Raw genomic sequence first — 25,135 nt, 5'->3', positions numbered from 1 at the left:
ATAACGTTTGCAATTACATTATAACTAATTCCATTAAAAGAAAAAAAACAGTCCTCACACAATAATGTAGACAATAATACAGGAAAAAGTTTGTAATGTCCTTACGAAGACTGGAGAAAGATGATCTTATTGATAATTGGGGATCATCATTATGTATTGGGTATTATAATGTATTCAACCGATTTGTTCTTTAACTCAGTATATGTTCAGGGTTATGGCGTTCATTATTAGGCTAATCTTCTTATCGCAGAAGGATCTATAACGAATACTATCTATTGCGATCTACCAATGGAATAACGAAAGTCTGAGGTCTGAGAATAATGTAGAAAGATCAATGTTGTCTATGACGTCATGCACTAGGCAGATCTCTAAATACGCTCTAGAGACATAACTCAAGACTTTGTTCAGTGTGTGACAATTGAATTAAGCAGTGCATTGGTTCAACAGATCAAGCCATTTAGTTAGTGGAAGTTTCTTTGATATTGTTCCATACACCTATAGATGGTTATAATTCAAGCTCCAAATGAACTTTATGTTAGCACATTCGAAACTCACGACATCACTTTTCTGGGAAACTCTCCTTCTGATTCCTGTATAAGCAATCTGTACATGACACATTCACCTTGATATTTCAGAAGAGCCATACTAGTTTCTGTTTGCACTTGAGTTTGTGAAGCTGTTTGGCGGGAAATGCGTGAATGGATTGCCGCTACTTTCTGATCTTTTTTTTTTTCGACCTGAAGTAAACATAGACTAAATCACATATTTCTATGTCAGATATGCAATGGTACAGACACTGAGTTACCTATTTATGAGTGGTTCTCATGCAACTGGTTCCTTTCACTGGAGGCTCGTTACAGGCGCGGTGGAGCACCCCAATTATCTCGCAGAAATCCATCGGCAGCCGAGCCTCATTTGCATAAAGTAAACAACATGTACTCGCGTAGTTGAGAAAAAGTAAACAACTTCTCAAGCTAATAACAATTTAAGGAAACCTATTTTCGGATTTTCGGCGTTAGTTTGAATTTGAAAACATGTCCGAATATGCACATATAACATATTAAAGGATTTGACAATGATAAAATGTGAAATTTTAGCGAAAACCTGGCGAGCAAAATTACCAAAAATATGCCTCGAAAATCATCCTAAAATTCACGAAGTGTGATTGCGGAACCAAAGCGCCATTCGAACAAAGTACACCAAAATTTATTTATCTGCTTGCGTTTTAAATGTCATACCGTAATATTCCCGGCCATGGTTGTGTCGGAAAAAAAAAACAAAAACAGAAGGTGATATCAAAAATGACACGAACGCAAAGCGTACAGGTCGGTCCCATGTATGTAAAATCGCGTGACTGTAGCGTTGCATGTCACAGCACACACAACGCTTTGCTGCATGCAACGTGCGCGGCAGCAGCTCAGCAGTCACAGCTAGCGGGTTAACCCGCTCTGAGCAGTCACCGCCGTGCGACACTCAGCAAAATTGACTGCGTCACATGCAAACCAACAATGAGCACGAAATCCTGAATCTCACGTACTGTACCACCACTGATCTCCCCCCTAGGGGAGATCAGTGTGTATACCACGCATGCCCAATATTACGGGAAAAGAAATGACGTCATTTTCAATTGTTTCGCTGACTACAATTTTCTATTCCAAACCCTGTAGAAACAAGTTGATTTCTCAAAAAGTACAGGTGGAACCAAGCGTAAGCTTTCACCATAAATGGATTGAGGCCTGATAAACTTATGTTGCCAATTTCGGACACATTGGAGCCCGGCCATAGTCCAGTCGGAAAAAAACAGAGAGCATGTTTTGCGAGAGGTGATTTTCAAAACGCTTTAATATCTCAAGTTCTAGTGCAGCAAATTTCATAATTTTTTCATCAAAAGGAAGGTTTTTAAAAACTTAGATAGTGTGGGAAGTTTGAGTTTACTAGCGGCACGCATAGCGGCACAAGGAGAAGGTAAAGATTTGACTTTTTCATGCACACAGTTTCGGGCAGCCGTGGATGCCCGTTGGAAATTCAAATAGAACGGGGCGATAATGAGATGCAAATTGGAGTGCTCCACCGCGCCTGGTTAATTAGAAAGATATTATGGCATGGTGTCATTAGTCTCAACTCCAGCCCTGGTTACGTCGACACTGATTCTCCATTCACTGCAGGTATAGTAACGACGACTACACATGTAATGCGATTTGTGTCTACACGCACGCACTGGTGAAATTTATATCAGGCAATGATATATTCCGTGACGAAAGAAACTGAACGAATCACAGACACATTATTCCTTGCAGGACACGTATTTCCTTATAAGAAAAAGTCTTGAAACAATGCACGCCGTACGCCCCGTGCCCGTAGCTGACCCAGAATTCCCGTAGCGATTTCTCAAAATCAAATTAAGTTGCCGGAAAAATTACCGAAGGGGCGCAAATAAACAACTTAATTCTCACCATGGGTCTACAAGCCCCGGTAAGATTCTGCTTACTCCATGTTCGACTCCCGGAATAAAGTCATATACCCATATGCCTCGAGTCTAGATTCGAGTTGAGATTACTCCGGGAACGGCGTCTCATAACAACTGCAGTGTGACATACTTTATAAAAAAACGAGGGCAATTCTTAAAGGCCACACCAAGAAAAATATGATTCGATTCATTATGCATTATACATAAAAACGGGAGATTCAGGTGTACAAAGATTTCTTTCGTGTTAAGCAACTCATGTAGACCAAATGAAATAATTATCACGATTCTTGCGCATCTTCTGTGATCTACGGATGTGCTTTACAGCTATAACTGAAAAAAATATATATATATTTCTTCTCGAGTGTGCATAATAATCATGACCACGATGATGCTGAACGCACTGGTCAATTGTAGGGTGAGGAAGGGTGGTTTGTTTCTTTGTTTGTTTCTTTGTTTGTTTGCACATATTTTTTCTGCATTTATTGAAAAATTAATGTTGACAGTCATGTGATGAAAAAAAATTATCAGATGATAAACAAACACATTATACATTGAGGCAGATTATATTCAGTACAAAAAAAAAAAAAAACTTGTTTGATAATATAGACACAATTCATTGTGATTAATGCAGAAGGTGAGATTATCATAAGCCATATATACTTTAAGCGATAGTAGTCTTAGAGGGTAAATAACCTTCAGGTATGGGTGTGGAGGACCCAGAATATTATGATGATTATCATAATGATTTTTGACTTAGCATATTATAATTTCAAGGGGAACTGCAGATATTAACCATTTATGCTATGCATGTAGTGTCTTGGATGAGTGTTCTTGGGAATTTCTACCCAGCCTATAATATATTATGATATGATAATATTGCAATTGCCATTGTTGTATTAATATTGCCATTATTAAGAAGAACCATTAAGAAAATTTTGTTTTGGTTAAAGAGGAAAAATTGAAAACATAATCAGGTCTCGACATTTGAGTCAATGATTCATTATAGCATTGGCAGTAAATGCTTTTTCATTCAAGTCTTGAAAGAAAACACAAAGGAGGGAGCTTTCATATATTCGGGAAACGAACTCCATACATCAGAGCCGATATGTCTTACGGTCTTTTGAGCTGGGAGTAACATAACCTTGGTTTTTCGAGTGAATATCAGAAGAATGACGATTTGGATAAGATTGAATACTTGATTTATATAAACACATTTTGAAAAGTTAAAAGTAAATTTTGGCTATAAAATGCACGTGAGCAGATTGCTCTATCGGTTCGGTGTAAAAATGTCAGAGGCAAAAATATCGCGCATTGAATTTTGAGCGGTGCCAGGTAAAATGTCAGAAATAAAAATGTCAGAAGTAACAACGTCAGAGGTTAAAATGTCAGAAGTAATAATGTCAGAGGCAAAAATGTCAGAGGTAATAATGTCAGAGGTAAAAATGTCAGAAGTAAAACTGTTTAACATCTGACATTTTTTCCTTATTTTTAATTATTTTTTTTATTTTTATTTTTTATTTTTTTCATAGCTGGCACATATTCAATCATTGCAAGTTATTCTTTGCCGGTGTAGACTATGTTATAGCACAAGTCGACACTCTGCCTGTTTTGCCTGAATAAAGCACACAAGCAAACAAACGGGCCCACCCAAAGCATGTAATCTAACGAGTAAATCTAATGAACAAAACCTTCTTTTTTTATCTTTGCTTAGACGAAGCAGAACATCGTCTTATATTCCGACATCTTTCCATGTATTTCCTCCAGGCAAATAAGAAAAAACAAAAACAAACAAGAACAAGAAAAATATATCGTCACTGTCGGAACACCGGGTGAGTCTACAGTGCGCGGACTCCATGCTGAGATACCAGTGAGACACATATCTTAATGAAGAAAAATCTCCATGCAATACAGTTTTGTAGTCCTCATGGTGAGATCATTCATGGGTTTCGAAAACAACAGTGCCACATTCTATCATGAATCTCATACTATAAAATGACTTTGACGTGAAAACGTTGTCATAATATGACCCCTGACCAGCACCGCATCGAGCTGGCTTTCTAAGTGCCAGAGACGAAGAAAAAGTGTCCATTCACACATTACTTTTAATCTTATTCAAGCCCAGTTGCTTATCAAATTTGCAGTATCAAATGGGGCAAAAGATGTGAGTATTACAAGTGCATGCAGGTAATCTCCTTGGCGTCAAGTTGAACGTACGAACCAGTCATGAATTTTGTGTGAATTAGCTCCCTGTAGTCACAAGCGCAGGAGAATTCAAGTGGAGAATAATCATTTATTCGCGACACCATCGATTAGCATTACTACTCACAGAGTCTTAAACTTTGCCTTCCTTTGCATATTGCCGCCTCCTTTTCTGCATTCACATGACAGTAGACAACATTTTGATAAGAAATAGAAAAAAATAGAGAAATACGATAAATTCAATAATATCGCCAGCGTAACATTACTCCATTATAATGGTAAGTTAAGTTTTACAGCATGGCTGGGACGTCATCATTTAAAATGACAATAATCCTGGATATATCATGTCTACGGGCTAACTCTGTTCCCTGTGCATGTGAATTAATCATAGGCAGCAGACGTGCAGGATAGATGAATCTCTCAGGAATCAGTCTAGTCTCCTGGATATGGTAGTTATAAATAAATGTCGCCAGTGAAGACATTTCCATGTATTGAACACCCTCGGGTAGTATCCTTACATCACTGATAATAGCACTCAGGGCATTGCTTTGCGCTTTTTGTGATGTCAGTCAGGAAATTATAATCACTCATGGACTAAATCAGCATTAGCATGACATATACAATAAATTTCCGGTCTCATCTGACGTTGAATTCAACTTGAATTTGGCCTTTCGGTTAACTTATGCAATTTCATCTTCACTTGCCTACACTACGCATTATCTGTCTTCTGTAGAAATGGTGTCCCAAAGCATTTCAGTGTGCAAGACGAGGACCGGGTTGGTGCTTATAGTTTCCCTTGAATATAAGACATGATTACAAAAATACGAGGAATTGGATTAGTTGATTGGACGCAATCTCAAAACAAGGTACAAAGAGTCTCCCCGATGACTTCAAGATAATTGTTTTGCTGTCATTCTCGTACAAGTCCCACTTGACCGCAAACCTTTCAGCAGCAAGTCCCATTGGATTCAAACAATTATTAGACGGGGGAGATTAGAAACCTATCCTTCGATCCCAATCAACAAAATCGCATTTTACTATAATGGCAGCTGGAAAAATCTAAGCAAACGTTTACTTGCAAGAGGATAGATTCGCCGTTTTTTCCAAATCCTTGCAAACTTGCAGTCATAGGATAAACAATCATAATATCAACACGCATCTACATATTTTAACGTCAGCATGAAGAATGATGATTGAAGTCAGAGGGTACCAAAACGGTAAGAATTAGGTTTTTGGTGTATGACAGAAACACCAATGATAAACATCACTACACTCTTTTCATTTCGAATATTCCCACTGACTCCGCAAAATAACATTTTGTGCTGTATTTTGCCAGGTTGACGATCTATAACGACATTTCATTGATCATTCGGTGCAAGCAAGTAACGTAGATCAATATATCGCTGGTCGCTGAATGCATCCAGTCGCAACCACCGTGCGTAAAATGCCTGATAAACAACTTTGGTAGTACAGAAACTGTGTAGTTAGTTTATACATCTTTATGAACATACCTAAGCTGCGGCCTACACTTTGAGGAACACTATCAATAACCGTTGTGCTGGTCGAATCCCCTTTGTCAGTGAAAGTACGTGGCTCGCAAGTGATCATATCTATTCAAATAACCCGTGGATGCCATGAGTAGCTTTCATATGCTCAATTTCTAGTATCTGAAACCAAAATAATGAGGTCCCTGATCGGTAGTTTACCGATATTTCCAGATTTCTGAGCTCAATTTGAAATTCTAACTTTGAAATTTGAACAAGGTCACTGACTGCTAGCAGCTTCACATGTTGTATTTGTTAGCTATCATAAGATGGTGACGGATTCTAATCAACTTATTGGCTGAGAGCTATCACGTGACCACTCTTTTACTTCACCTGAGGTCTATAGTTTCACTTTTTCGCATGGCGTAGTATACTAAGACGGATACTAACGACCGCTCGTCAACCCTCAGCTGCATTGTATTACTATCATTATTGAGTGAAGTTAGTATCCAGTTAGCCTCTATCTAATGCTGGCCTGGGATCTTGCGAAAATGGCTGCCGCGGAATCTAAATCATTAAATTCATAAAACAAATAATGCACATTACTTGTTAGGGCATTGGTAAAATCATCCGTCCTGCGTAACTTTTGAACAGTCCATGCAACACAATCGGATTCGCCTTGCGTGTTTTTGTATGATTCAAAGTTACTATCGGGATGGGGCAAATAATTATTACTATAGAGCCCTGTGTAATGTGCATTGTGTGCGCTAACATGTTTTTAAAGTCTGTTTTACATTTCTCCTGTCAGATTTAACCACGTAGTCTTGCATTAACAACAAGGATATCTTTTCAATGCAATCTTCACATGTTCTCATCTTCCTACGACAAAACTAAAGAGGAGTCCATAGATGAAGAAGACGTTTCTGCCTCCATGAATCTCACAACTTTGATAAATGATATCTCGTCTGTGATACAAATCAACAGGATCTTGTTTCAGTACTGGAGAAAACACGCACATCGACAACGGACAGGGAGGACGGTAATTCCGTTTATATCATGAGGAAATTTGTATGTAGAAATTTGTATTTGTATGTGCATGTGCCTCAACATTAAGCTTACATAAAGACGTCCAAGAATATTCAATACAATCCTTCCCCACTGATAGCCATAAATGCACAGTGACGCATTTTTATAAGCAAGATTTCAAATTTCTGATTTGTTCGGTTCAAAATTCTATGTACTAAATAAGAATATTCGGAAATAAGTGGATAGACGAAGGTAAAAGATGCTTCGACCAAAACTGTAACTGATCCGATAGATTGGTGGAATTGTTATGTTGTTTGTTTGTCTTTTTAGTATGTAAATATGAGAAGAGATACGAAACAACATGGAAGAGTTGACATAGTGATCATAGTAGTCATTTGTAACGTCAAGCTAAGTACGGGCTACACACAGGTAAGTGAAAGGGGGAAATACAGGAGACCATCATCATAGGTAGAGTTTATTCAATTGGAAGCATATAAGAATAAGGCAAGGAGGATTTGCCTATACATTATCTACTACTGCGAGTATGAATTTCTTTATAAATGGGGAATTATCTCTGAAGTTTCTTATTACAGAAATACACAATGAGCATTCTGTTTTTACATTACTTTCTACAAACACGTTCCTGAACCGACAGTCTTTAGACAGAAACAATGGCATATTCCATCAAACGAAGATATCGAAGAAGGGAGGATTATTGGGATTTTGTTTCTGCTACCAGAGGAACCTTTTTGATGTCCCCTGGATGCTCACTCGGCGCATAATTTTGGACTCAGGCGCCTTTTGTGAAGTCCTGTTGTTTTTTTCCATTAACCCGGTGTGACACACATGACATCAGATCAGCCCTAATCCCCGACGGGCGTAAGGGCATTGACAAACCATTTTATCCAGCGCGACAGCTCATGCGCAACTGTTTTCCATCAGAAATTGAAACAGGGAATCAAAACAAAATACATCTCGGTGAGTCACCCAAAGACAAAGATGATGCGTGCCATTTTCTCAAAATCTTGAGGTGGTTGTGGGAGTTGGAGGGAGGTAGAGGTGGGAGCCATTTCGGAAACGGATCGCCGTCCGAGGGAGATCGTTATCATGCTATCGGGTGAATTAAGGATTCACCCGTCTTGAATATTGAGTTTCGTCATATCGTGGGCAGTAATTTCTCATGGGTGGCCTGTCCCTTAGAGGACATCGTAGGGAGTCGGAAAGAGGAGTGAAGATAAAGGAAATTGTTACTTTGGCGGCGGACATTTCAGGGAAAGCAAGGTCGTACTCTCTTGTAACAAAGAAGACGGCGGAAATAAACCGAATCATACAATCATAAATCCGGTGTTCGTGAACCTGGCAAATCCGACATTCGAACGACTGACAACATGAATGTCTGCATTGTAACGTAATATGGATGGAATTGACACGGGATGAAATTGAATACAATCTGGCATGAATTGAGTGAGAGTGAAAACCCCTTCAAGACATTCACACATATTACCAACACAGCATGAACTGACTACGAGGAGTGCGCATGGATTTATTGCGAACTAATGCCGCATCTGGAAATGATGGTTCTCGTCATAAAGAAGACTATAACTAGCTACGTATGAAAATATACAGATGTCCACCAATTATGCACAGACTTTAAGGAACTGCACTCACACAGGGATTATCTCTTTAATGAGAATTAAGACGGATAGGAGATTATATTGAGTGTGAAAAAAAAAATCCTCGTTTTCTTTTTCTTTTGACATGTTTGAAATGTGGAAAGAGGAATATCTCCTTATGATACTTTGGTTATAATAGGTCCAGAGCATAATACGACCACTGCCCCATTAAATTTAATAACATAAAGCATCTTATGCATATGGGAATAAACATCTGAAAATGAATAGATGTATGAATGAATTATTATGGTTATAACATTTTATAAACCGTGAGGGGAGCAGTATTCGTTTGGGTCTTTGCGACTGCTTCAACGTATAATGTCTATAAATTTGCATACCTACATTCTGCACTGTTCACGCATTAGTTGCATTTATTTCACTGAAGTGTCAAGACAATTCTTTAAGATAAGATTCCTGACAATACCAAACATCACAAGCAAAGTCATGGCGGAACATGAATATTAGTTCCGTGTGTGGAAATGTTGACGTCATTCTTCCACGGTGGAATACGTCTAAAGAGGGACGGAAGCACTTGAGGGAAGATTAACTCTAAAGTTAATATTGCCAATAAAAAAAGAGGCACGTATGACTTGTATAACACAAAAATGACAGCATTGCTGATAGCAATTGTCAGCCTATGTCAGGAGACAGAGAACATGGGATTAATTTTAGCAGCTCAACGCCTCGGGATTTGTCGCTTGTCGAACGAGATCGATTTGAGGAGGCACTACGCCGGTCGCACACTCCAGCCTCATGAATACTGCACCATATTCACAGCAAAGGCTTCAACAAGGTGTAGGAGATATCCCCTCTTGGTTAGGATCGAGAACTCTCACCTGCACATGTCGGAATCTTTTATTTGTGAAACAGGTGAGAGTTTCCGGTTCCTCCTCACACGCAAATTACTTGGTTGTTGCTAAACCCGGCAGAGCGATTGTACACAGTCTAAACCAAAGAGTATAGAGCGCACGCAGAGCACTGCGTGCGCTTCTATACTCTTTGGTCTAAACTAAGCAGACACCCGCACATCAGCTTCATTTCCTCTGAAGGATTTACGGTCTACCAAGAAACCTACTGTCCATCAAAATGTCCATTCCATACACACTGTGTATTTTCAGTTATTTTTGTTTTTAGTTGGCTTCTCTACTCGTATCAAATAAATTAACTGAAATTATGTTTACGTAATTTAAGCTGGATGAGACAGGATACATCTAGTGGTCTCGTCTTTCACGTCTTTAAGGAATAAATGTTTACTTTACTGTGATTACTAGAGATAATGACGGAAGAAGACACAGTCTGCATCATAGACACGTCCGGAGGCAGTGGATTTCGTGAGTAGCATCTTGACTTATGGAGGATATAGAAGCGGCCATTTGGGTTTAAGGTTACATAAGCAAACTCCAGAATGCAAGGCATGATGGTATAACACGATACAAACAGAACGGAGAAGAATTCTGGTGGAATGGGAGCTGTCAAGGATGTGTGTTTTAAAAAAGATTATCACGTGATCGTTGGGAGAGCAGAAGAAAAGTAAACCACAGAGAAAATTTAACAATCACACATGCCTCTGTCAGCTGATGCCCAAGCACAATAATTGTTTCACATCTTGCGTAGTCAGCAAATAAAGAAATTCATCATGGAAATAATACATCATTTAGTATAATCTTTCGGGAAGAATGATATCAAGATAACTGAAGCCGAACTTCAAAGACGTGATTGTCGAACTGGATGGGTGGTGAGGGGAAGAGAAATACGATATCACTTCAACATAACCCTTTCAATCACAGCATGAAATTTGATCGAGTTTCGTCATAATTAGAAACGTGGCTCTGCCTTAAATAGTAACGGGGGTGGATATTATGTAGCGGGTGAACTAAAACTGCACACGATTAGAAAACTGGGACTGAAGATGATCGGATTTTGGCCTAACCCGAGGTGGGGGACGTGGTACGTAAACAACGCGAGGAAATAACCTTAGGGCGGATGGTACTCTCAGCTTCGTTCGTGGGTTTGACGGCCGGATGGCGCTACACCGCTGAGACTCGAACTATTGCGGCTGGGTTCGTACAACGGACATTTCACATACTTTCATGGAAAACTAACTGTTTTATACTGCACTTGTGCAAAGAGCATAACGTATTTTTGCCACTGCACTGTCTGTATTTCTTCTCCTGCTCCTATATCAATCATGTAATAATTTTTATGAATTTCTTGTTTGTTATGTTAATGATGCTTTATTCATATATTCATTTTATCTTTTTTTCTCACCACGAAAGGAGAAAATCGCTTTAGACTATAATTGAGGTACTAAAGTAGTTGAGTGAATTAACGAGATGTGTGTCATGCCAGATACAAGACCCATGAGATGTTTGTTAAAAGTAACGTGACAGTCGTGCAGTCAATGCTTAAACACTATATTGTCAATAATTAAGGTTTCCTTAAAAATCAGTATCACTTAAAATTTACTGATTTGTAACTTTTCTGTTACTATCCCAAAGAGATAGAACCTCTTTGTACTATCCAAACTACCGCCCTCCACAGGCAGGGAGGAGCCAGTGGTATGAAGAACACACACGTCATAATTTTTAATAGTATATACATTATTGTAACTAGTAGAACTCACTGATGTGAAATCGCTCTATAAACACTGCAGTGAGGACTAGAGACCCGTTTCAAGCAGGCGAAAGGCTGGCAGCGAATACCAAGAGAAAAGGCACCATTTGAAGCGAAAATAACATAATTAAGTTGCATTGCAGGTAGTCTGGCTCTAGTTTAAAATTATTTCGGAAACTGAAACTGCAAACTTCACTGGCATGTCTAAAAAACAAAAACACTCGCACACACGGCTGCCAAGTAACACAAGCCAATAAGCGCTCAACTTGAGTGTCAACGCTTCGAGAATTATGCACACACACACACACACACACACACACACACACACACTTTTTTATTTTCAGTAATCTTTATTTGATTTCTACACACGCACACACACATACACACGCACGTACACACACAACACGCATGAAAGCAAATACAAACACAAACACACAAACACACACACACATATACATCTTTGAATCTTTGTGAAAGAAAAGAGCGCTGTCTGTGAAAGATCCCTTCACAGACATCGAACATCATAAACACCAATCAGTGCAAGCACCGAAGTGTAAGAACTACCAATCATTGACCCCCAAATGAAAATCAGTGGTTAAGCTTTACTGGAATACATCGCTCCGTTTCTTTCCATCTTAACTTCGGCTTAAATGCGGTTGCTTTTGTTAATTCCTTTACATATACGCCTGCATTGTTTTTCAGAAAGAAAATGAAGACAATACGGAACCCGCTTAGAATGAGATAAATCCCCTCTCTGCATGGTCTCTGAGTAGTAACCTCCTTGCCAAATGTCAGCGACCTTTCTACCTCCCGTTTTAGCGGAAGGTGTTTGCCGCAAAGGAAACTTACCCTGGAAAACGGACATTTCTTTCGAAACTACCGTTCGGAGGTGCAGGGGGACGCCTGGCCTGTTTAGGTGGCAGTCACTTAGTAACCCTGGTAACAGGCAACGACATGTCGCTCCAGCAATCGAATACATTGTTCAACGCACAATTTTGGAAGTCATCTAATTTCGATGCTCTATAACGCTTAAAACGCTGGGGGAGTAATTAGCCAGTATTGCACAGCATTTAAAAGTGAAGTGGGGGAAGGGGGAAGCAATGAAATAATATATACAGCACGGTGTGTGTTTCCCTTTGAATGAAAAGAAGACAAAGGGCAATGTTGCAATATCAGAGAGCATCAAAAGACGAAGATGTAATGGAATACAGTGTACTCAGTCTGCATCCGTGTAATCATTTCAATCTTCGACAGCCATTTCAACACATTTCCTAAATAATTGGAGTCATAATGGGAGAGAGAGCACATCTCATTAACTTAACAGCGAGAAGAGTTATTCATCCTTGAAACATGTATAGCGCTAAAAGCGTTGTTATACACTGTATTAGCATTTCCCGAACACTGCATGGCTGCAGCAACTGCTACGATTGTCATTTACTAGTATTGTTGTTAGATGAAGCAGAAACACGTGAAAGTGATATCCACTGAGGTTTATTTATGCAATACTTAATGATATTCATTTTCCATACAATACTTAATGATATTCATATTCCGTAATATGCCTTCAGCTCAAAACTTCTTTTAACCACGAAAAAAAAAAGGTTGCAAAAAGTGACGACTATACTGTAAAGAGTGTTAATCATAATCACTGTGAATACCCCGTAGCTGACAATAAGGGGGAGGTTGATTTGTAAATAAATGGTGTATCGCATCACAAATATCATAGAGAAGGCTTATAATAAATGATGAAATAAATATCAAAACACAACAAATAGCTACAAATTAAATCTAAGCCTTTTACAGGATAGCTTACTGAAGTCCTTGAGTGGTGACAAACGGCAGAGAACTGCAAGTGATACGATGCTAAATACGGCTTCGTAAAGTCTGATGAATTTATGACGATTTCTAAACATCATTTTTTTTGTACTATGTAGTCTCCTTAAAATCAGGTGCTCCAGTTTAGTTGTTATGCACTATACCATTCAGATTTGGAGATCTGGGTCAAATCAACGTTATCTACAACACAAGTCGGCCTACTAGGAGGCATCTCCCCCAGGAAAAGACAATGAGCGTTCTACATTAGTCACAGGAGTTGCCTCGTACATTATACTAACATGGCGGAAGAGCGATGAAATGATATTCAAGTTAGACAAGCCGGTGATGATAGCATCAGTGTCCTACATTACACAGAGAAGTCACAATAATTCTATCTTTGATGAATATTGGAATATTAATATGTACATAATTGACACGCCCACACACACACACAACCTCAAATAGTCTTCAACCAAGTTTTGTGAGAGGGCAGAATAGAGTGCATGCAAGTATAATGCTATTTCTTAACCAAACCGTGTTACCTTATGCTCTTCATATCATCAACGGATGCATGGATTATGTGATGCATAATGTAAGCTCCCCCTCCACCTCCCCCCCCCCCCCCCCCAGGTTCTGTTGTCTTGTAAGCGGATTAACGTGCGGTTTCGGTCTATGTTTTGAGGCCTACATCTGACGAGTCTTTAGTATGTAACATATATGTAACACTTTAGTATGTATTTGTTGGCTTCTTAAAGACAAAATAGGAAGGAATCACTCAAGAATTATTTTGTTAAATTGTGCGCTTTATCAAATTTCACTAAATGATCATTATATCAGTATAAGAATGATGCATTTTCACATTTGTATGTTATGCACATGCACGCCTATAATAGATCTGAAGCTGTGATAACTCTCACTGCCAATGACCCGAAACGATGAACGACACAGGGCCCGATGGGACCAATGGCATGGAAGGCTCCCCAAGGAGCGGAAACTCGGGCATGCTATCAACCACTGTGCCCTGCGAGCCGAAGTAATCAGGGTATTGCAACAATAACCATTAGTATACACGGCACACACACAAAAACACACACAGACACACCCCCCCTCACACACACACATACACACACAAAAATAAACAAACAAACAAACAAACGAACAAACAAACAAACATCTACACACAACTGGACTGGAAGACCTAAAGAAGATAAACTTATATAAGGTGGTAATTGAAAAAATAAACAAAAACACTTACGGCAGAACGGGCAAGACGGAGAAATTCCTATTGCTATATCCACCCCTCCCCCTCTTTTCCTTCTTTTCTCTCTCGTAAACATACACGCATAACTATTATGTATAATGTACATTATACTTATGTATAAATCTATTGTGTAGACTCTATATATTTACATTTCATATGTGAGTCCTTTGAATGTTTCATACATTAGGTTATGAACAGACGTTTTCCTAGAAAGCAACAAAACACTGAGCCATTTTAACTATTAGATTAAATCTAACGGTTGTCTTCAACTCCAGGAGACAGATTTGCAATATTGCAATATGCTTCATAAACTTCAGTACACTCTAAAATGTGTAAGGAGAGATATTTGACGACATGTCCATCCTAGAATGTCAGAAGTAGAAGGAGAAATGGTCCAGATTCCATCAAAACAGGCGGAAGCTCCCAGAGAAAATTAAACATTCACTCTTGACCGCAACAGGGGTTCCAAGATTGAGCAGACGTCTTTGCTAATAATCCGATTCGTTGAAAAGCAGGAGCCAATAACTGGTGCTGCTTTAGGGCCCTCCTGATAATCGACTGGCAATGTGTCGCCAGTTCTTGTCAATGCCTTCTGTATAACTCAATCTACATGATTTTTTTTTTCTTTTTGGTAACGAGCGTTGTGGCAAATATCCTGCCTTTATTCCCATGATGCCAACAACGATTTTTCCTCCCGCGATCTTGTCACGGGCGCGCAGGAGTATTCATTACTCGCCATTAAGCATGCGTGCATCGTGTGCTTCCCGACAGAATTCCCTACGGCACCCATCTCACGAAAGTTGATGAAAACGATCATCAAGCAAGGATTAAGGTAGTTTGCGTGAAAACTAAATCTGCACATAAGTTTATCGTTCTTTTCGGAGAATTATGGATAAACTTATGACAAACAAATATTACGACGCTGGAAGAAAATAAGACTTCTTTCGCCCCCTCCCTCTCCTTCCCTCCCTCCCTTACATTGATAGCGATTACGGTTTGTATCTGTGTCATTGTGTATCTCTGTCAAATATGTTTTTTCACCGTTGTTGAATAAGCAAAGATATTCTTTATGATTTTAATTTTTTTCTTACTAGGGAGGCCTCTTTTGTTATCATAATATAACAAACGTTTTCCCCAACATGAAACGCGTTCTCATAACATCTGAGGTTGTTACATGCTGACAAATGAGAGCGATAATTAGACGTCAAAGTTAGAGACACTTGCGATATGAACAAAACACGAGGATTTTTTGAGCTATTTCAGGCCTCATTACCAGTGCTGCTAACGAACAGTACAAGGTTGTTCTTGCCATACAACCTCAAGGCTTATGACGGTTCTCTTCCTATAATCTACTCTGGATATTAAAGCCCCTGTGAAATTTTGGTGGTGAGCTCTATTCTGAGATGAAATCTTCAATGATTTTCTTGGAAATAATGATGGCGTTAAAAAAAAAACACACACACACACCACACAGATCTTTGAAACGACATGGATTGATGTAGATTTTATTACAAAGTGTTGAACATGTAGTCCGAGTATGTTTTTATAGATTAAAAAAAAAATCAGATGTTCTGCTGGGAAATTAACAAAGGACTGCAAGGACTAGATTTATGAAAAACACATGAAAAAACATGTGATTAAAGATGCTGTTTTTCCCAAGTCCTCCACAACATAATATATTTAACCAGTTTCGATGATAAGCGCACACGGTCATGATTAATATCACACGCTGGATGTGAGAAAGGATGATAGTGTAAACACCTTGGTACAATAATTGAGCTGAATGTTACCTTGCTTGGGGACGAGTAATTTCTAGACGAGTCACAATAAAAAGTTTAAGAAAAACAAGAGTATTGACAGCTACATCTGCTGGTGAAAGTTCATGTAATAATTATTTGTTTAATCATTGAGCATTACAATTAGCGTTACGGGGTTAAGGGGCTGTTGCTACTCTTACATATCGTGTCAGAACATTGCTTTACCTGAATGAATCTAAGTCACCCTGATCTTAGTACTACTGGCCTTATAAAAACATTCGCGACGACCAAAAAAAAAAAAAAGAGATATACTTTCGAGTAATTGCCGTCGTTGGCGGTCACGTCGGAACGTTGTTGCTACATTAATGAGGACATGTCTGCTCCTCGAACAACACACACTTTGCCAAGTGACACAACAACAACAACACTGTGTTTCATAACTTGCATAATTTTCGATTGATTGTGAAGTGATAATGTCTAATGAATATAAGTTAAAAGATGTCTTCATGACTTATATATAGATATGATATGATGGTAAATTATATTATATTATATTATACTATGTTATATTATATTATATCATATTATATTATATTATATGATATGATATTATATTATATTATATCATATCATATAATATCATATTATATTATATTATATTATATCATATCATATCATATCATATCATATAATATCATATCATATTATATTATATTATATTATATTATATTATATCATATCATATTATATTATTAATCCCAGTATTCATCAGCGTGTCCACAAAACAACACCTAAAGTTGTCAGACGATGTTCACTGTCAGCAAGATTGCTGACAGTGTCTGTTCACCAAAGAATTTCTCAATAAGATCTGATGCCAATTGAAAGAGTAAATGCATATGATTGTAGATAGATGAGATTGATATTTTTAAACTTTTCTCAGAACGAGGATTCACAATAACCGTAGGGAAAAACCATCAACAAGAAATTCTTGTCGTAAACCTCATTAGACTTCCGCCGTCCCTTTCTGCTCGGTCTGTCAAGAAAGGTTTATTCATCAAGGAGTTTCATTGTGCTCGCTTTTCTTGCTTTACTCTAACTGTTCCGTCATCTCCAGAAGAGCAATCAATTCTAATTTGCCGTTTGCCGCTTCGATGAAACGCCTGTTTGCAGGACGACGCATCGTGGCAGCCATTAAAGCCTTTCTCATTCCCCCAATGTGGAACGTAAACATGCACGCATTGCCAAAAATTATTTGATATCTGACGCAGATCATCAGAGTCCTTCTCCAAAAAGCAACAAAAATTAAGTAGTCTTGTGCAACGTAATTTTCCACTGTTTGTCTTGGTAACACTGGAGACGCCGCGCACACTTCCCATCTCTTTCTTTCTTTCTCTCTCTCTCTCTCTCTCTCTCTCTCACTGTTTGTATGTGTGCGTGTGCGTGTCGGTGTGTGTGTGTGTTGTGTGTGTGTGTGCGTGTGTGTATCTGTGTGTATAAGTTTGCGTGATATGGTGTAAGTATGATCACATCTTTTCCATGTGATTGCAAGCGTTTATTTATGCATTACTTTGACTTGTTTTCAAAAATGTGATATACATGAATATTGGAAACAAAATTTGATTTGAATTGATTTGAAATGAATAGCGTATGTGTGTGCGTGTGCATGTGTGTGTGTCTGTCTATGCGTGTGTGTGTGTATGCCTGTGTGTGTTGTGTGCATGACATTGATGTGTGCCTTTCCATCCAGTTTACATTGCTCTCTCCATGTCTCCCAGCTCCAGTCTCTTTCTGAGGGGCTTGTGATTAAAAAGTTCATTGTCCTGCTGTTAAAAAGGTGACATTATTTCAGTCATGTGTAAGATAGTAGTATAGAGATATATGGTCGCACAAGCGAGCAACAAACTTATATTGTAGTGTTTATAAAAACGTAACAATGAGAACGTGTATGTATGGGAGAGAGAGAGAGAGAGAGAGGTGTGTGTGTCTTTGTGTGTGTGTGTATATACCTGTTATACGGCAAATTTAGACCGAAATACAACCCCCGAAATCTAGTAATATATGATATCAAATAATGTATCTAATGATAAATTCTTTTTACAAATTTCATGTGCACATATAACAGGTCATTATAAAACGTTTATGCCAATAAATATCAATATGTATGCACGTATTTTCATTCATAGATGTATTTATGTATAGGTAGGCCTACCATGAGTATGTATAAATCTGCCAGAACTTCATTTGGTATTTATTTTAAACAACAGAACTAGGGCCAAATGAACGAATCACCTATTTTTAAATTATCTCATTGATTGATTGACAATTTATTCAAGTAGATTTTCTTTTCTCAGAAAGAATCAGTGCGGTCCGAAGAAGTTATTTTTGTTTTTAACCTCCTTTCAGCCTTGACTGATTACGTCAACAGTAAACACAGCTCACAGGCAATAACCCTTGATGGATATACCGTTTGTGTCTGACAATCGAACCTTTTTAAAGATAAAAAAGAGAAAACAAGAGAAATACGCTTACTCGGACTTGGCCTCAATTTACGGCGGATCGGGTTCTGGAAAATATCTTAATCAATCACGGGGATAGCAATGTTCGAATTACGAAATCGGGGATGCAGAATTCTATATAGGCCACATAGTATTCAGTAGGTGGGGCATATTGTAAAAAAAAAAAAAAAAAAAAAAAAAATGTGTTGCTTTATCCTGCCGGAAAGGGACGGATGTTGATTGAAACTGTAGGCGGAAAGAAGGCACACAGTGAAGCCACTGGCGTCTCATCCAGTGAAAAAACCTTCATTTAACATAGTTTACGGTACCATGACGGTGATGATGAGTTACTGGTGGAGCATCGAATATGCGTGACTTATCCTTCGCACTTATTATCACACCTTGACTTCTTTTTTTTTTTTTTTTTTTTTTTTTTTTTGCTCCTTTGACTGGTTACTTCATGAAGAAGATATTTCGGTGATGTTTCCTGGATGTTTTTGAAATTCATGATCCTTTGCTCCCAAAGGTGATTTGCACAACCCATCATTATCTATGGTTATTGATAATAACAAATGTAAGCCTAGGTACGTACTTAATTACAGATATGTTTGTATATAGGATGATTCCTGCCTTTCCCTGTCTGTCCTCAAAAGATACAGGCCTGACAAGAATCCAGACAGATTGATATTTGATCCTGTTTGATTTCATCATTAGTCCGTGGAAATCTGCTAAAACTAACACCAAGACTTAAAAAGAAATCACGATAGACTTTTTCTTTTTCAACACAAAGAGGAGGAATACGTAATTTAGCTATAGCAGTGTATAAGACATTGGAAGTAAACAAGAATACGTAAGTGATCATGTATGTACTTATCGTGACATCTTTTCAACAAAATAATAACTGATATCTATCCTGTATCATTTATTGATATATGAATATATAATATCACTGCATAAATTTCATACGTTATAGCGTATTTCCTGCATGCTAACCCAAGAAAAAATGACAGCTGTGATGTCTGCAGAAGTTCGATACAAGGAGCTTGAGTCTCCATGCGACCCTTTAAGCAGCTCAATTCGGGCATATAATATACAGTTCAGTCGCGGAGAATGTCAGGCGCCCGTCACTGCGTTAAATAGAAGGGAATGCAATAGAAAAACAGAAGCACACAGGCGCATGGTGATGGGTTGATGGTTTATCATAGCCTCGATCGGCGCTCGGTCTCAAGTATAGATATGATTTATTGTTTATCATGAATAAATTGCCATGTCGGGCGCTCATATTCTCGTCTCATGTTTTGCATTCGGACTGTTTGCGTAAAGAGAAGGGGTGCAAAAATAGTGAAAGGAAATCAATGTTAAAGGTACTATTTACCATTGGGAGCAGTGATTAAAGAATGTTCGAGATGTAACATTTGATGCATATGTGTAGATCAGTTATATAACAAAATATCCTACCATGTAAAAATGTCTTAATTAAGCCTAAAATATAAGGAGATATCACTATTTTTCTGACTAAATCATAACTATAGACGGTTTAGTCTCAAAACATTTTTATTGCAAATATTGTTCACATTTTGTATATTTAACAATACTTAACATACAAATACTGATTTATTTATTATTTTTTTTTTTTTTACAAAAGGACTCTTCCTTGAATTTGTTTTATCCGTTCTCATTTTCGTTTCATCTCTTGTAATTTGTATCTTAAGTATAATACCATTGTAAAATTAATGTGGAGTTGCTTCGTGTACATCTTTCTTTGCTTTACTTCCTTGCAACATGATAATATATTTCTACACGATTATATAATAATCTCCCGACTCAAATTCGGATGGTGTGTGAAATAATATCTGTTCAAAAAACATGTTAGTGTCTATGTGTGTATAAATGTTTTTACAAAGGGAAGATATGAAATAGATGGAGAGAGAAAGAGACAGAGAGACAGACAGACAGAGACAAAGAGTTGTGTATGTTGTGGGTGTATATATATATATATATATATATATATATATATATATATGTGTGTGTGTGTGTGTGTGTGTGTGTGTGTGTGTGTGTGTGTGTGTGTGTGCTGTGTGTATGAAGTGGTATCGTGACACAAAGGACACGAGAAATAACGCTTGAAATTTGTCTCCATTCTTGTAGAACACTTTGTCACCACGAGAATCATTTCAATTTTCTGCCTCGCCCGGATGCGCAGTCATTGCAATTTAGCCTACAATCCATCTGAAGATTATTGCAAATTTATGGATGGGGGGGGGGGGACGTTGGAATTTGCTTCCATTTGCTCAAAGGCCATTGCAGATGGCGAGGTGCGATAGTCTCATGAAATGGACAACGTGAAAAATGGAAGGAATGGGAAGAGATATTATAAGAGATATCAGGAATAGTTTGGGAAAGCTTGCTCATGCCAATGCAGGCCACAGATTTGCGTTAAGAAGGTTTCAGGCACTCTTTCAAGCTCAGACGAGAGAATTGAAACGTTGCTATCTCTAACACGCAGTGTTTACTGCAACAACATCATTAGGGTGCACATCTGGTTTAGACCCGCCAAGGTGCGATAGTGCGAACACCAGCTAGCTATAGGGTCCATTATATAACAATGTGACGTTGGGTAATGATTGCCTTATTTAGCGTTAAAGGTGTTGTAGTCGTGGCCCAGTATCTTTTCTCATTCGACGATCTTAGGTTTTGTGTTTCAACAATGCGTCTGTATTGTTCAACTTTAATTTGTTGCGTGATATTTGCTTTTCTTAATGCTGAATGTTTTGTAGTCGAGGCCTCAGGTGTTATCTTTTCTCATTTGTCTTTTTTATCTTGTATCATTGATGGTTTTTTTTTTTTGTAATGCTTGTCCAAACTGGTGCAGTAAGACATAAATAAGGACATCGTTGATGAGAGTCATAAAAAGGACACCGTGATGAGAGTCATATCGTCAGCTGTCAGTTTTGTGAAATGCATCTCAAATGTTTTGCGGTTACTTTTATATGTAAAGTTGCAACTATCGTTCAGTAAAAGCATCGATTAAATTTATCATTTTTGTTTTGCATTTACAAATATACTTGTATATCATAACAATATAAAATTCGAAGGATGAATGCTATGATGTCCAAGCAATTTTCGTTCATTAATGTCAAAGTATCTCTCAAATCCACAAGTATGGACACTTTTCATATTCCTTTTAAAAAAGAAATAGAAAAAATCATTTGAAAAATCCCCCCAAAATATTATATCTAAGCTGTCGGATATTAGCATCAAAAGACTTCAAAATCTTTAGCGCAGGCTTTCAGATTGTAACAGTCGAATTGAGAAGTAGATGTTGCTGTTGTTGTTGTTGTATTTCCTTATTCAGATAAAACATATCTGCAGTCTGCAAGAAAAATACAGTATGAAGAAACGGGGGATGTGTTGCCCGTTCAGCCGTATTTGCAACATATGACTGTTCTTCAACAGGGTCCCACATTTATAATACAAAATAGTACACTGTATACACTAAACATTCCCCCCCCCAAAAAAAAAAAACAACAATAAATGAAAATATTCAATATTCAGTGATAAGTAAAGAAAAGAAGAGAACGAAAAAGAAAAGGAAAAGAGAAACTAAATAACATTTAAAAAAAAAAAGAAGAATGACCCCCCAAAAAAAGGGTAAAGGAATCTTGATTCGTGTTGTACTCACCAAGGTCTGGATCGTAGTCGCCGATATATCGATGTGTCAGATATCGGACGACGAGAGCTGTAGAAAAAAAAAAAGAAGAAAGAAAAGGATACGGTTTATTGGGTCATCACCAATGCTAATCTAGCAATAAGGATTACAGTGGGATTTTCGCAAACATCAATTTGATGAACAAAGAATACGATTTCCAACTTTTACTCACAAATGCGGATAGAACTTCATTCTTGTTTTTGTTTGTTTGTTGTTGTTGTGCTGTGTTTTGTTGTTTTTTTTTTTTGGGGGGGGTCTTTTTCTCACACCGCAGAACAAGATAGAACGCTAATCAGATGGCTGTAATAAGAATCAAAAATTTGCAAATGTTATATCTTGATTGATGAGGAGAAGAGCTAATATCCGATGAATGAGGAAAATAGCTCGACCTTGTTTGACAACGTTAGTCCAGCAAGTCATAATTATTGATTGGGGATAAATTCGTTTATAAGCATCGCTTGAAAGGTTGATCCAGCCGTTTACAATCTTTTGGTTCCGGTCGAGGCAAATACAGCAAGGATAACCCCTATCCATGCCTTTGACAAACAAACTGCACGGTCAAATCAGCTTCTTTGTGAAACAATATTGCAAATCAAAGTGGATTTGATCTTATTGCGATTTCAATATGGAGGCGTTAGCGTCAAATTGATCTCATCTCTCCTAAGGCTTGTATTTCTCTCGCAGGGAGAAATCACCTATTGTTGAAGACTGGTGGAGAAAAATGCTGACAATATCCCTGTAGGTTTATGGCTCTGATGCAGAAGGATCACACAAACCGCCAGGATTTTATTCTTGAGAGGGAAAATTGGCTGTTAGGGAAAAGAGTCCATTAAAGGAAAAAAAATGCACAACAAGCAAGAAACATAATTGATTAGTGGTTCGTGATATCCTCCCTACTCAAGTCCTCATTCTCTCTCTCTCTCTCCCTCCCTCTCTCTTCCTTTATCTATCTATCTATCTATCTATCTATCTATCTGTCTGTCTGTCTGTCTTCTTGTCTGTCTGTCTGTCTGTCGATTGATCTTTCTCTTTTGCATCTTGAATGTATCCAATGTCAATATTCGTATTGCCTTGCTGGAAATAACAGTGTGATCACAATGGTAATGTTCACACAGTCGACTAGAGCTATTATGAAAACGCTCGAATTAAACAGTGCGAAGGTGATTTCACACGGTGGTGTGGTTTTATACAGAGAGTTCACATCCGTGCTCTGTTTCACGCTGTGAATTGATGATTCACAATGACATGTGTTCACAATGTTAGAATTGTCAAATTAAACAGTGTGAAGCGATTTCACAGTCTGTTCTCAATGTCTTCATACTGTTACACAGTATGTTCCACATTGTGGGACGCTGTATTTTTTCCAGCAGTCCAGCAGGATGTGTATGCCCTTATTAGCTTTACGTTAGAAACGTCAGTATGAAGCGCCATATAAATGGAATTATTATTATTATTATTATTATTATTATTATTATTATTATTATTATTATTATTATTATTATTATTATTATTATTATTATTATTATTATTATTATTATTATTATTATCTATCACAGTCATCTACCTATTCCTGCTTTTCTCTAAACTACAGCAGCCATCCAGCTAGTCCTGCAGGCAGAGTCTCTGCATGTTAGTCTCAGATGCTAGTTATTCACCCTGCCCTTCTTACTTCTTTTAATTAACACCCAGCCGGGTTTTCTTCATCAGCTACAAAAGTTGAAATTCCCTCGCATAAACAGTGGGATGACCCACTGCTACCCTCTGATTCCTTTTGTCGAAACGTTTTCATCAGTGAACCCCTCTTGATGGCTTCAGTATTCTCACCTAAATGTCTAAATCAAACTGACTGTTCATCTTTATTGTGATCTTCCAGCGCACTTGGGTAGCAGGAGGAGATGAAATGAGCTGGGGAAGTTGTTGGCGGAGAGGAGGAAAACATCGGACTGACTCGCCTGAGGCAGCAGCGCTTATTAACTTTCCAAATGCTGCTCCGATGTGCATCGTAACTGTTGCTCAACCCTGCTCGCCACAGAGGACAAAGCCCTTCAAAAATAGTAGTTTAGCGGCACGCATAAATCATTAACCTCCTTCTCGTCTGCCGTACACTGCCTTCCGCTTTTTGCTACCGTTGACGTGGCTCTGTCTCTGCGCCATTTTTGGCAAGGGCCATGGGCGTCTCTACAGATGCTTCTAATAAAAAAAATGTAATCCCATACCAAGAGCGCATCTTTCAAACCTGAGTGGGAGAGGGGCAGAATAATTGTTTTGTTGTAGCTCAAAATAATGTCTAACATTATGATCGGAAGGCTGCTGTAAGATTTAAAGCAACCAGCAGGAGGAAATCGAACGGTACTTTCTCTGTCACGTGAGTTTAGAGTGGTGCTGCCGTTAGGGTATATGTATTTCTACCATGCAGTGTCCATGCTACATGGGTTTATAGTAACCTCGTCTACAGCCACTATGTCTATTTTCCAATTGGTCTACTGGCATATCGTCTATTACCGATTAGTCTAATACCCATTTGGTCTACAACTCGTTTTGTCCAGTACCCATATTGTCTAATAGTCACTTTGCCCACTACCCGTATTGTCTAATACCCAACTCGTCTAAGGAGCATTTCGTCTAAAAAACAATTG

The 25,135-nt window shown here is 38.2% G+C and overlaps 1 protein-coding gene across 1 annotated transcript in view; it reads right to left on the bottom strand.

Annotated features, from left to right (window-relative positions):
• Nucleotides 1-24,653, bottom strand: part of LOC140228404 (ras-related and estrogen-regulated growth inhibitor-like) — a 39,503-nt gene extending 14,850 nt beyond the window's left edge. The window contains exons 1-2 of the mRNA XM_072308624.1: nt 24,584-24,653; nt 22,473-22,529 (exon numbers count right to left, since the gene is read on the bottom strand). Of these exons, the coding sequence (XP_072164725.1) occupies nt 22,473-22,529; nt 24,584-24,653 (127 nt within the window). The remainder of the gene's footprint in view (nt 1-22,472; nt 22,530-24,583) is intronic.
• Between the last annotated feature and the right edge of the window lie 482 nt (nt 24,654-25,135).

This window comes from Diadema setosum, chromosome 5, assembly GCF_964275005.1.
Source record: "Diadema setosum chromosome 5, eeDiaSeto1, whole genome shotgun sequence".
NCBI lineage: Eukaryota > Metazoa > Echinodermata > Echinoidea > Diadematoida > Diadematidae > Diadema > Diadema setosum.
The sequence above is the reverse complement of the archived record's forward strand: the minus strand, read 5'-3'. Positions and strand labels throughout refer to the sequence as shown.